Source organism: Ptychodera flava, chromosome 16 (genome assembly GCF_041260155.1).
Source record: "Ptychodera flava strain L36383 chromosome 16, AS_Pfla_20210202, whole genome shotgun sequence".
In the NCBI taxonomy this organism is placed as follows: Eukaryota; Metazoa; Hemichordata; class Enteropneusta; family Ptychoderidae; genus Ptychodera; species Ptychodera flava.
This window is the reverse complement of record NC_091943.1, coordinates 10,659,451-10,673,202: the sequence shown is the minus strand read 5'-3', so window position 1 is coordinate 10,673,202 and position 13,752 is coordinate 10,659,451. Positions and strand designations below refer to the sequence as shown.

The following is a 13,752-nucleotide window of genomic DNA, read 5'->3' as shown; positions in this document are numbered from 1 at the left end:
AGCGTGTCGGGTATTGCAGATTGCTGCAAAGTGAATGACTCTTCGTATCTGTGGAATTTCATAGAGTCCGGAGTTTATTAAATGATGCTGCAGACCGAGATAGAATGGTAATTTCGTAGCCTGTACGGAGTTTTAACGTTACTGCAATTTGCTCCAACTGCAGGAGGGGGACAACCCCTTCCTGACCTCCCCCGTGACCATTTGCGCGGTCGCTTGTGGTGCTTTGCACCACATCTTTGCCCTCTTTATCCTCAGACAGCGAGAAATTTACAATATTAAAACAAAATTTCACAATTTTATTGTGACCACCCCCTCCCAAGATCTAATGGCCCATTCCTAATGTCTGAGCTCGGAGGGAGGTCAGTGGATACTTACGTGCACAGCAGCGTAGCCTTCGAATATCGTGACTGAGTGACTCTTTATATTCTCTATGCAATGTGTGCATTGACAATACATGTCGAGCTTGATGCAGAACGCGGATTCTAGAGCGGACCAATCACAGTTGAGTTAAATGGACCATTACGTAGTCACTTTAGGACCAATCAGAGTGACGCTGCAATCTTTGTAGCAATTTTCTCATGTTGTTTTGGCTACAATTTTCCCACCTGACTGGCTCTTTAGTTTTAGAGATTCGAGAAACTTTGGGGAGTTCAGAGTACCAGTTCCGTTTGTCGTTTTCTATGCAATAAAACCTCAACTGTTTTATATGCTTTACTTCTACTGCCGGTGTCCGAGACTCGTGACTGCCATCAAAGAACCTGCTTCATCACTCCCACATTGTTTTTGGTGCCGAGACCAGGATGGCAGACCTTTCCAAGCTAAAGGCAACGAGACGAGACATGGACACCGCTCTCAGATGACACGTCTTCTGAATAAGTCAGAAAACCAGATTGCTGCCTACGAATCCGAGGAAGACAGAAAGGCACGTTTCGACGATTTGCTGAATACACGGGACTTACTAAATGCGAAATATGCTACTCTACTTGAGATCGATGCTAAGATTGTGGAGAATACAGACGAAGCTGATTTCGACACTGTGATGGATGAGTCGGACACTTACATTCAACAAGCTTACGCCAAAAAGAGCCATGTTTGCCGATATATCGAACGCCACCCAGTACTTTCTTCGCTACCGATCGCAAGTGCCGACACCGTTTCTCAAACTTCCACGGGACCCACATCTGCAACAAGTTCAGATCCAAAGACGATTGCACTGCCCAAGCTACTTAACTTCCTACATTTTTCGGAGACATCCTCGCGTGGGTAAGCTTTTACGATGCTTTCCGTTCCGCTGTTCATTACAACAAATGCTTACAAGACATTCAGAAGTTTCAATACTTACGAGGGCTTCTCGCCGATGAAGCCGCTCATACGATCGAAGGACTTTCTCTGACTGGTGCTAATTATTCTCACGCCCTACAACTATTGCGAGATAGATACGGACAAGAACATAAGATAATTGATGCTTACATGCGGGCTTAGTGGCAGATTCAAAAGCCGAACGGTGATTTATCCAGTCTGCGTCGATTTTACGACACGCTGGAAAGCTATAACCGGGGACTTAAATCACTCGGAAAGGAGGAATCTTCATATGGAGAATTACTATGTAGTGCCGATAATCATGGATAAACTATCCATCAATACGGGAAAGCAAATTGCCAGAGACGTACCATGGACTTTACCCGATCTGGGCAAGGCTCTGCTCAAAGAAATAAAAGCGATCCAAGCTGGTTTAACCGTCGATACTGACACTATGGGTGAAAGTGCATCTCGACCCGCGCTCACCGCTACCTTTCACGCCAACTCCAAATCTACACGTCCGTTCAAACTCAGACCGTGTGCATATTGCAAAGATACACATTGGTCTGGAGAATGTACTTATGTCGTCGATCCCAAGAAACGAATGGAAATTGTAAAGCGTGAGAAATTATGCTTCAACTGCCTGTCCAAGCATCGTCTGAGCGAGTGCCTGTCGAAATTCTCCTGCAGACATTGCCAAAGAAAACATCATTCTTCGCTACATGATCACAGAGCAAACCGCGATGAAGTCACTTCAACAAGTCGCACTGGAAAACATGCTACTGTTACCGATACTTCGAGCCCCTCCGGCAAAGAGGAAAATACAGAGACTCGAGTTCAATTTGCTAAAGCGGACGAGTTCAAGACTACGGGACCGGTTTTATTGAAAACTGCGATTATTCCCATTTCCGTGAGCAATGGACATACACATAATGCTATTGTGTTATTCGATGAGGATGCAAACCGATCGTTTGTGACCGAAGAATTCGCCAAGAAAGTATATGCGGACATTTCTATTACCGAGAACATAAATCTTGCTTCCTTTGGGGACAAACTCACACGGTCCCGCACCTTACAGAAAGGAACATTCCATTTACACTCGCTGTCTGGAGCGAAAACTGCAGTAAACGCGCTACTCATTCCGGATATCTCTACCAAGGTGACGAGTCACGTCAACCCTACGATACTGTCCTCGCCGTACTTACGCGGTCTACGATTGGCTCATCCAGCAACAGGTGCCATGTCATTTGATATTGACTTTCTCATTGGCGCCGACTACCTATTGGGATTTCGTTTGTGACGAAATCATCAGAGGCAACGGTCCTACTGCGCGTTGTGGCTATCGACACGATGATCGTGTCGGTAAGCAAGAATAAAAAGCAACTCAGCGACAAGATCATGATAACTTGCGATCAAATGCAAATTTCACTCTCATGTCACCATTTTGCTTTATCAAGTGGTCTCAAATGTACGGCTTTCGAGTTGAAATAAAGTTATCTCGTGTGACAAAAAGTGTGTTCTCCATAATTTAGCCTTAGGCTCACGTGTTCAATTGACAATTGAATTGCTGACATCGCTTGCTAAAATCCAATCGCCCGTTTTATAACCACCAACGAAATCTTGTTCGCGATCTCAATATTTCGCGTTTTCGAGGCTCAAACTGCCAAAAAAATTGAATTAGAGAGCATAACAAACAAAATCGAAGCTTGAAAGAGACAACAATAGCCTACTTTTATTTATATTGCTTATTTTTTTAACCATTTACATCGATAGCCCAGTGGTAAGTTGTGTAAGCAGAGCGGTCTCGCTCCGGGAGACGCACGTTTGAATCCCGGTCGGAGCCTGGCTTTCTTTCCCCTTTTTATTTTCTGTCAGTTACTTTGTAATTTTTCCCTTCTCTCTCTCTCTTATTACTATCCTTTCCCGTTTTTTCTCTTTTCTCGCTAAATTCATTGCATTTAACAATCTCCGCCGATCCACTGCCAGGGCCGGGCCGCCAGTGTGTCGTGGCTGGTGTAAGCTTATGTTTGGGCGCAGCCGGCCCCCCCCCCCCCTCCCTGAAATGTGCCCTGCAATTTTTATTTAAACAAAACTCGCGAAACAATTTGAAAGGTTAGGAATTGTCTTTGCTTTGAATACATTTTCGGACATCATGTCTACCTAGGTCAACGGTGTTTTTTGCCTTCTGGTAAGTTCTGGACATTTTGCTCAGACGATTTGCTATTGATGATGCATACTTTTAGGACTTTGATGAAAATTAGTTTGTTAATCAAATTACCCTTCTTAGATAGTGCGTAAATAAAATAAAATAACTATTTATGTATAAATTCTTGTTACAGTCGATAACTTGTTAGGCAAAGACTTACTTAGTTGCAACTTCAATCGAAAATCAACGGGCATAAGGAATACATTACAGGGCAGCATATTTAGTTCATTTTAATGACGCAAACCAATGACATTTCATAAACTCAATCTTCATACCTAAATTAGTCAGAAAGTAAACCCATGATGGCCTTTGATGGAGATTCACAACTTTAAAATTACAAACCACCGTGCCTTAGGCTGTAAGGACGACAATTGTGCCAATACACATTGACAAAATACATTTGCTGGCCCGATGAGGCATTAACATTACCGTTATTTGCTGTCTTTGATGATCGTGCAAATAAGCGGGAAATGCTTCTTATAGACACGATCATCGTGCAAATAAGTAGAAATTTAAACCGCTTATTTGCACGATCATCGTACAAATAAGCGGGAAATGCTTCTTATAGACACGATCGTCGTGTGGATTATCCCTTTGTTTTTTTTATCTACACGATGATCTTGTCGGTATGTGTTGTTCTTTATCAAAACTATGATCGTGTCTTTAAGAAGCATTTTCCGCTTATTTGCAAGATCATCGTGTAAATAAGCGGAAAATGCGTCTAATAGACACGATCATCGTGCAAATAAGTAAGAAAAACTGCGTATTTGCACGATCATCGTGCACATAAGCGGGAAATGCGTCTCATAGACACGATCATCGTGCAAATAAGTAAGAAAACTGTATCGTGCAAATAAGCCGAAAATGTGTCTTATAGACTCGATCATCGTGTCAATACGTAAAAAGGATACGCTTATTGACACGACCATCGTGTGGATAGGTAAGAAAAACCACGTTATCCACACGATCGTCGTGTCGGTAAGCATTTTTTTTTTGGTCTATTCACACGATGATCGTGTCTATACGCGCCACCCCTACTGCGATGTCCTCAGCCCTCGGCTATTTGCTGTCAGGACCAACACGACACGGTAAAACACATGACACAAATGTACTACATGTTCTTACGGACACTTGCAAGGAAGAAGCCGCGATTTCAAATTACTGGGACCTCGAAACGATTGGGGTACAGGACGAGTCGTGATCTAATGCCAAGACTACGAAGGAAGCCGCCTACAAAGCATATCGCGACACGAACCTCCGAACTGAAAATAATCGCTACATCGCACGGTTACCTTTGAAACCTGAACATGCTTCGCTACTTATATACGAACTTCAATTTTGCCAAATCTCGCACCCGTGCCATAATTCGACTTTTTACCTTCCGACTTGGTAAACATATATGACCGCATTATCCAAGATCAGGAAGTCGTCGATGACGACAGTTCTGAAGGTCATTATCTTCCACACCGATCTAGGGATATTTATCTGCATTGACTTGATCAAAATTGATGAAACTTGCTATGTACATTAAAGACACTATAATACAATATTATCGAAAGTCATTAAGCATTTTCTCCTCAGCTAATTCCTAATTTGCATATTTAATGAACTTTCCTATTTAGAGATATATATCTGAATTGACTTGACCAAAGTTGACAAAACTTGCTACATATATTGAAGACACTATGATACAACACTATTAAAAATTGTTAAGTATTTTTACTTCAGCCAATTCCTGATTTACATATTTAATGCACTTTGCTAAATAGGGATATATATATCTGAATTGACTGGACCAAAGTTGATGAAACTTGCTATACACATTAAAGATACTATGATACAGCATTATCGAAAGTCATTAAGCAATTTTTCTTCAGCCAATGCCTAATTTGCATTTTCGATGATCTTTCCTCTGAGATTCACTTGATCAAAGTTGGCAAAACATGCTATGTACATAGTCATTTCACATTTTCATGTCAGCTAATTTATAATTTGCATATCTAATGAGCTTTCACAGGTCGACAAATATGGCTTGAAGGACTTGGCAAAAGGTAATTACACTTGCTATATAAAGTGGTGATACAATGACAGCAGTCAAAGAACTTTAATATTTTTATTTCAGCTAACTTCATATTTGTATACTTCATGACCTTTTAGAATTAATCGGCGGTGATTTTTGTTCATTATGTTGATAATAATACTTTCAATGAAGTTGCAAACATGTGGCAAAGGTTCAAATTTACACATAACTGCAATATATAATGAAATACGTGAGCATTTTCAGTTCATATCTTGTTGATACATATGTATTCGAATTGTGTAATTAGAAACACTAAGTAGACCATTTCTGAGTTAGTAATTTCTACCATTCAATGGTGTCATGGTTCTCACTCATTGTCTATTCTATGAAATATTCCACTGTATAGCATTATACTGTAATCTATTCTATTATATTCTATTGTTAAATTATATTCTATTCTATTAAAAACAAATACTCAAATTTTCAATATATTTTCTTTCTCTATTATCTCTATAATATTAGAACCATTATACTGATACTTTATGATAATTGATTTGATGCATATTGAGAAATACTACATTATTCATATGGAAAGTGTGGCAAAACAGAAATCTCCACATCCCTTCCTTTTCTTTGGGATAGTGGCCTCCAGTAGTTAAAAGAATTGATCGATAGGTTTACATTTTAATTTGTGAAATTGTTGGTGAATTATCCTCCAGTCTTGCAGGGTGTGGAATGCTCGGCCAGTCTATATAACATTAGATCAAGGTCACGTAGACTACCTAATCTTAGCGTTGTGCCTGCCCATTCCATGGACTTGCTCAGAGAAATGTCAGAAAGCACCTATAATGATGTCACTTAAGTAAAACTTTCAAAATGAGACAAAGTAAGAGAATAATACAATCTCACATCCCAAGGACCTTCAATCATATTTCTCACACGAGTTGGAGGTATTTTGTCTCGGCTAATGTGAGATGAAATATCCCCAAATAATGTGAGAAATCTGATTCCAGGTCCTTGTTTTGTGAGATTCTTTTTCTTAAATGACTATAAAATGCTTTAAATTCACACTGAAAAAATTGAATGATTATTTTAACTGTGCCAGTGACTATTCTACTTCGTAGCTATATATCATTCCGCGTCTCCAAATATAGTTCTCAGTTTCTCTCGGTTCACACGCTAAATTGTACAATGTATTCACTGCCAATGCCTCAATCGAATGTCTTTTGTGAGTCTGTCACCAACGATCTCACACCCTAACCATTGTGTTTCTAGTACTCTAGTAATGCACGGGCATTGATGTAAGGAAGACTCATTCAAAGCAGTAGTAGTTACGCTCTAAGAGTTGCAATATGCCCGCTGTCAAAGGTTACTTCGCACAATAACGGGACATGAATATTTCGACCCTATGTTGTTGCAATGAGATGCTTTCTTGTCAGGAAAATATAATCCGCTATGTATTACAAAAGTATACTATAAATAAAGCTGAAACAAACGGCATTGTGTGCTTTAAATTCTACTGGGTAACTTTGAAAATGCTTAATCCACTTGGTACTTCCACTTGTATAAGCTGAAAAATCTCTTCTTCCTCTGCTAATAGGTATGTATGTCTTCGTTCATCTCGGAGCCCCCTGCCAGTGTGAGTTTACGTAGTCATACGTAGACTGAATAAGTGTCATGTAATCATCAGATTCCGATTCTTTAGCAGCAGGTTTGATGATATCTTCCAACATTTCAACTATACCCTTGAAGTCTGGTCGCTTGTCCGGATCCAATCGCCAGCACGCGTGCATGACATCATACCTGAAGAAAAGGTGAAACCGACCGATGATTTTCAACTACATATATACAAAATAAATATACAAAGTACACACGTGGGAGGTACAAATGCAAGGATCATTCGGAGAAATGTGTTTATGACCGCGAAAATGGATATCAACAATAGCATAGCATTTTCAATATAACCCTTCTCAATGCCTCAATCAACCTCGAATGAATATCTTTCATTCTACTTAAGCATAATATATTAATTGCCATAAGGTTTGCATTTGGCGAGCCACCTTTACTAAGATGAAGTCGTCTTTTTTCCCGTGTACACCATGATATTTACATCACTGTACCCCTTGAAACCTGTTCAAGAGGCAAACATGTGGATGAATAATGTCTTCCCATTTCTCTGTGCTGTGCTGATGTGTCGCGTTCAAAGGGTGCATAAACTGACTACAGTTTTGAACTCAATATTCATTATCTAAAAGAGAACAGTTTCTCATCAAATTATACGGGATCGAAAATTTGGAAATAATACAAAATGAACTCTCTATGGCTCAACAGCACAGAGTAACGATTACTGGTCAAAGACCTTAGCTCATCACATGTAATGATTCCATGCCAAACATCGAGCAAAACGTAGACTTTGCGGAGGTATATTCTGTATATTATACTTCAATGAGAGATTTTCAGGAAGCTGAATGTCCTTCAGATCTCCAAATTCCACACATCATGCAAGTTTTATGGTATTTTGATTGATTAATAGACTGTACCGTTTGGTTATAAAGTCCATCAATAATGCAATAGTTCAGAATGCATTTACGCGCTTAGAGATTGGAAGCCGTTTTCCTCTCCTTTCTTCTCTAATGGAAATTATTGTCATACCGATGTCCGTCTTCCTCTCTATGCGTGAGCACGTGTGTCTGTTAGGTCGATATCTCTAGACAGCTTATTTCATCAAAAACAGAAATCTGAGGCACAAACTAAGTGTTTGCAACTTTGGTTTTGAAACGTCAAGGTGTATACTGTCGGCCATGTGTTGTGCATTATTGTCTTGATTAAATTATGCAATGTCGACGAGTGTTTTGAGTAACTAACGGCCATCAGACGAAAATTTGTCACTAAAATACGCAGACTTACAGTTTAGCTGGTGTGTAAGGCGGTTTTTGAAGTCGTTTTCCCATTTTTAGATAATCAACCAGATTCCAGTTGTCGATGGCTGGGTATGGAGTCTGTCCTCTTGTCATTAATTCCCATAGCAACACTCCATAGGCCCACTGATGGAGGGGGAGAGAGGGAGGGGAAGGGAGGAAGGGAGAGAAGAGATAGAGAAGAAGGAGAGGGAGGAAGGGGAGAGATAGAGGGAGACAGGCAGATAGAAAGACAGACAGAGTCAGAGGTAGACTCAATAAGTTGTCCCGTCTATAACATGGTAACCTTGATAGTATCAAATTAACGCTTAAAGTTACACTTTGGGAAACAACATCGATTTAGAAAAAAATTGGTTTAGCTATATCGCAAAGTATTTTGGTCAGAACTGAACGATGAGGTGTTTTACGGTGTTTGCATCAGATTTACACAAAAATATCTCACTGATCGATTCAAAGTTTCCTCGTCATTACCCTGAATATGTATTCGTCTTCAAGGACAAATATCCACTTTTGCAAAATATACTTGAAACTGTAAAGTACTCACCACGTCAGTTTTGGTATCGTAATGTTGCATTATGAAGCATTCTGGCGCCATCCATTTGGCGGGCAATTTGGCCTTGTTGTCTTTGCATACGTAGTAGTCTTTCTCGTAGACGTCACGTGACAGTCCGAAGTCTCCAACTTTTACAGTCTTCGTCTCGTCAACCCTTAAGATGAGAGATTGAAGTGTCAAAGTCGTGCGTTTAATTTCGTCGCGATAGAGATTAACGGTTCTTCTAATGCCATGTATAAGACGATAGAGCCGAGAACGCAATAGACAGTTCATAGGTTTCTGTTAAGGTAGAACGCGCCTCAGGGACAGACACTCGGACTCTAAAACTTTTACAATTCTTTTCTTATCTACCACTTGTGGAGGTTCACTTTAAAGCTCTTGGTGTAAGAAACATTTTCATTGACTTCGTTTTCGAAAATCGATTTTTTTTTCTCCAGTTAACACAAATATCGGTAAATCTTGGGTTATTTGTTTCCCAAGTATCAAAATTTGCACGGTGAACCCCAATTTTTATTCTTGATATAGTAAGAGAATGGCTGAAAGTTTCATCGAGGAAAGTTTGAGCAAAAGTTGAAGTCTTTCAATTTCGAGATGCATACTACCTTAAGCTCAACCAAAGACATTTGCCTTTTAATGTGATGCAACCAAATTTTTAGAGACTGCACTCAAGAACTCTTCAGTATTGACACAAACGTCCTCTCAAAGTGTGTTCTTCACTCAGAATACATCAAAACCGTAGGTTTTCTGGTGTTTTTAATATCATATACTTGCTTCACGAACTGTCAAAGGGTTTATACATACATGCAGTTTCTTGCAGCAAGATCTCGATGGACCATTCGATGGATCTCTGACAGATAGCACATACCACTGGCCACTTGGTGTCCAAGCATAATCATATCCTTCACTGTAAACACCTAAAACGATAGTATTTCGGGGAAATAAACTTAAAATAAAATGGGTCTCGGAAACAAGTATTTAGACTCAAAAAATCTTGCAGTATCATCTGATCCACGGCATGTGTGGACTTTTATTAGATATGTTATCAATTTTTTCATAATTCCTTTGTGACTTAACATTCAGTGGGCTCATTTAAATCATGTGGATTCGTTGTCTTTTCTTTGCTTGAACAAAAAAAAACTTTATATTTTTGTCCCAGCAATGTTAAGACCGAAAATAAAGAGTGAAGGAAAGTTTAAAGGGTGTAAGTTCTAGTTAATTTGCTTTTCTAATCCAACTATCGCACAGACACTTTGTTTTTTTCCTTGACCATGAAATGGAACAGCTTAGGTGTACTTGACAGAAGCAAAGCAACATAGAAATAATTAATCAATCAATACATAAAATGTTAAATGATATATAGGTCTTTCAGGATGACCATTTACACTTGCATGTTCTTCACACACATTTTCTTCTAAAGTACACACAGAATGTGTTGATCAGCCAGACATTAAAGTGGCCGACTCATTTAATCACCAGGTAGAAAAACATGAAAGTGTCTGGGGTCTTTCGAAAGAGGTATCTCTAATTTGCAAGCAAAATATACCAGGGATTTTATGGTCCTGGCAGAGACCAAACACTTATTTCCAGAACACAAGGTGCCAGTTTATGACCTCTTTCACGTAAACAGAAAGGCCATTGACTGCACACACATACAAATTGACCACTCATACACAATGATTAAATGAGTCGGCAACGTTAATGTCTGGCTTATCAACAAAGTCTGTGTGTACTTTAGAAGAAAACGTGTGCGGTGAACATGCAAGTGTTAACAGTCAACCTAAAAGACGTGTATTTACATTTACTTGACACTTTATATATAAAAGCGTGTTTTTGTTTCAATATTTATCGATACTTATATATGATAACTACATCTCAATAACTTATAAATAGTTTGTTTGAATCTATAAAGAGACAGATAGACAAATTGATAGATAGACCGATAGTAAGATAGAGAGATATTATAATTCGATAGATAGATAGAAAAATAGATAGATAGATAGGCAGATATAGATAGATAGATAGATAAATAGATAGATAGATAGATTAGATAGATAGATAGATAGATAGATAGATAGATAGATAGATAGATAGATAGATAGACACATAGATACATAGAGAGACAGATAGATGGATGGATAGATTGATAGGTAGATACATAGATAGATAGATAAATAATAGATAGATAGATAGATAGATAGTAGATAGATAGATAGATAGATAGATAGATTGATAGATTGATAGATAGAAAGATACATAGATACATAGAGAGGCAGATAGATGGATGGATAGATTGATAGGTAGATACATAGATAGATGGATAAATAATAGATAGATAGACCGATAGTAAGATAGAGAGATATTATAATTCGATAGATAGATAGAAAAATAGATAGATAGATAGGCAGATATAGATAGATAGATAGATAAATAGATAGATAGATAGATTAGATAGATAGATAGATAGATAGATAGATAGATAGATAGATAGACACATAGATACATAGAGACAGATAGATGGATGGATAGATTGATAGGTAGATACATAGATAGATAGATAAATAATAGATAGATAGACAGATAGATAGATAGTAGATAGATAGATAGATAGATAGATTGATAGATTGATAGATAGAAAGATACATAGATACATAGAGAGGCAGATAGATGGATGGATAGATTGATAGGTAGATACATAGATAGATGGATAAATAATAGATAGATAGACAGATAGATAGATAGATAGATAGATAGATAGATAGATAGATAGATAGATAGGTAGGTAGATAGATAGATAGATAGATAGATAGATAGATAGATAGATAGATAGATAGATAGATAGATAGATATTTGGATGGATATATGGATAGATAGACGGATAGATGGATAGATAGGCACTAAAAAACAATAAATAAATGAATAAATAATTCTCTTCTAGCTGGAACGCATCGCCGTCCACATGACGTCTGTGTTTTCGCTAATTCACTTTATTCATGCAAAGTATTTGATCTATTGTTATCGTAACTAGTCAAACAGTAAAAATAGTTCAGTATAAGAATCATCCTACCCTGTCTTTATCTTGAATGAAGGTCTTTAAGTTGCCGAATTTCATGTAAGGAAGGATGATCATCGGAACACCGCGATCATCGATACATATGCCGATCAGTGTCAGCACATTGGGATGTTGCAAGTCTTTCATCATCAACCCTTCCTCAAGGAAATTCACTAATTCGTCTTGGTCTGCATTGTCTGGCGAACAAAAAAACAGGATTTCTGTGACTTTTATCACAGGCAAATGCCGACATACTTGTTCGTTGAATGCAGTGACATAATAAATGTATATAAATCAATTTTTAAGTTGAGCAATAGGTCGATTATGTCAGGTCACAGATTCCACTCTTTATTTAAGATAGTATGCGCCTCGAGAGTGAAATTCTTAATCTTTTGCTCAAACTTTCCTAGATGAAACTTTTAGCCATTCTCTTACTAAATCAAGAATAAAATCGCGGGTCACCGTGCAAATTTTGGCACTAGAGAAACAAATAACCAAAGATTTTTTACCGATATTTGAAATTCAAAATGGCCGCCATCCCTGTGTTAACTCTATGGAGAAAAAATAAAGTTTTCGATTTTCGAAAAAATAAGCCGATGAAAAGTTTTCTTACGCCAATAGCTTTAAAATGAAACCCCCATAAGTGGTATATCAGAAAAGAATTGTAAAAATTTGAGAGTCAGAATATCTTTCCCGAGGCGCGTTCTACCTTAAAGCATTTCGAATAAAATCAGAGTACACTTGGTAGTCTTAATTGCCTATTGCCATCCTTGTGTCTTCTCGTTTTGCTTGACGAGAGATTGGCTTCTTGTTACTGAATAATGTTTATTGGGATCAATAGGTTATTGTTTGGTTCAAGGCAATCATGTGCATATATAGTATACTAGCCTTAACACAGCCTTTAATATATTAGAAAATTGATGACTTGCTACAGGTTTTTGACCACTATTTATCCAAACATTGGTAGTCAAATGATCGCCAAAACCCATTATTAGCCGTTATTAGCGTTGTGTTTTTTCCATACTTGGCCTCGTCTGTGGCGTAATGTCCCTCAACTGACACAACGTACGACTTACGTTTCAGCAGTTTGACTGCAACCTCTTGTCGTGGCCCCTCATAACCAGGTGTACACTCACTGGATGGTGTTGTTTGCAGACTTCCAGACTTGACGACTCCGAAGCAACCTGAGAGGACATGGATAGCACAAACGATGCTGGTGTTCTCACTCGTTCATTTGAGACAGATAATGGAGAGCCCTATCAAACACTGGTAACATCCACATTATAAAAAACAATCTCGACCATTAGATCCTTGATTTCGATTCCAACCACGGCTTATTGAAACGATTCACAACTCTGAACGATACACGTGAAGACAACAATACACCTGCTTAAGTTTTAGTGCGTATCGACTTCAACGAAATGTACTTTTTATGTTGGGATTTCATCACAGAAATTAGAAAGCTGACAAGTTTGATCTTTCTCATTCTTTTTTACAACAACGCACTTCAACTCGTTCCCTTTCTAACATTCCACTAACCTCTTCCAAGTATGTTATCATCGCGCAGAATCAACCTCTCGCTTTCAATTATGACGTCTTTGACGCTCAATTGTAGTTCAAGGGTCAATGTAGGAAAGATAGTGTCCTTTCCCTTGCTTTTGTCGATTCTGCAACGAGATGCTTTCAATTATATTTAGCATAAACTGA

At 38.3% G+C, this 13,752-nt stretch overlaps 2 protein-coding genes across 3 annotated transcripts in view; both read right to left on the bottom strand.

Annotated features, from left to right (window-relative positions):
- Positions 1–5,204: 5,204 nt before the first annotated feature.
- Positions 5,205–13,752, bottom strand: part of LOC139152791 (plexin-B-like) — a 63,879-nt gene continuing 55,331 nt past the window's right edge. For both annotated transcript variants that reach the window (XM_070726128.1, XM_070726127.1), the window contains exons 12-18: positions 13,585–13,712; positions 13,122–13,229; positions 12,061–12,242; positions 9,798–9,910; positions 8,988–9,150; positions 8,433–8,569; positions 5,205–7,328 (exon numbers count right to left, since the gene is read on the bottom strand). In XM_070726128.1, the coding sequence (XP_070582229.1) occupies positions 13,669–13,712 (44 nt within the window). In that variant the 3' untranslated portion in view covers positions 5,205–7,328; positions 8,433–8,569; positions 8,988–9,150; ... (2 more) ...; positions 13,122–13,229; positions 13,585–13,668. The remainder of the gene's footprint in view (positions 7,329–8,432; positions 8,570–8,987; positions 9,151–9,797; positions 9,911–12,060; positions 12,243–13,121; positions 13,230–13,584; positions 13,713–13,752) is intronic.
- LOC139114948 (hepatocyte growth factor receptor-like) lies at positions 7,142–13,605 on the bottom strand. Its single transcript, XM_070676866.1, has 7 exons — positions 13,542–13,605; positions 13,122–13,229; positions 12,061–12,242; positions 9,798–9,910; positions 8,988–9,150; positions 8,433–8,569; positions 7,142–7,328 (listed from the first exon to the last, which is right to left on the bottom strand). Exons 1-7 carry the CDS (start codon positions 13,603–13,605, stop codon positions 7,142–7,144), a joined length of 954 nt encoding a protein of 317 aa, XP_070532967.1.

Bases quoted from the DNA above. Each gene is read 5' to 3' on its own strand.
- LOC139114948 (XM_070676866.1), bottom strand. From the start codon at position 13,605: ATGATAACATACTTGGAAGAGGTTAGTGGAATGTTAGAAAGGGAACGA. The intron at 13,230-13,541 runs GTAAAAAAGAAT...ATGTCCTCTCAG, and splicing joins ACGAGTTGAAGTGCGTTGTT to GTTGCTTCGGAGTCGTCAAG. The intron at 12,243-13,121 runs GTAAGTCGTACG...TTTGTTCGCCAG, and splicing joins TGCAGTCAAACTGCTGAAAC to ACAATGCAGACCAAGACGAA.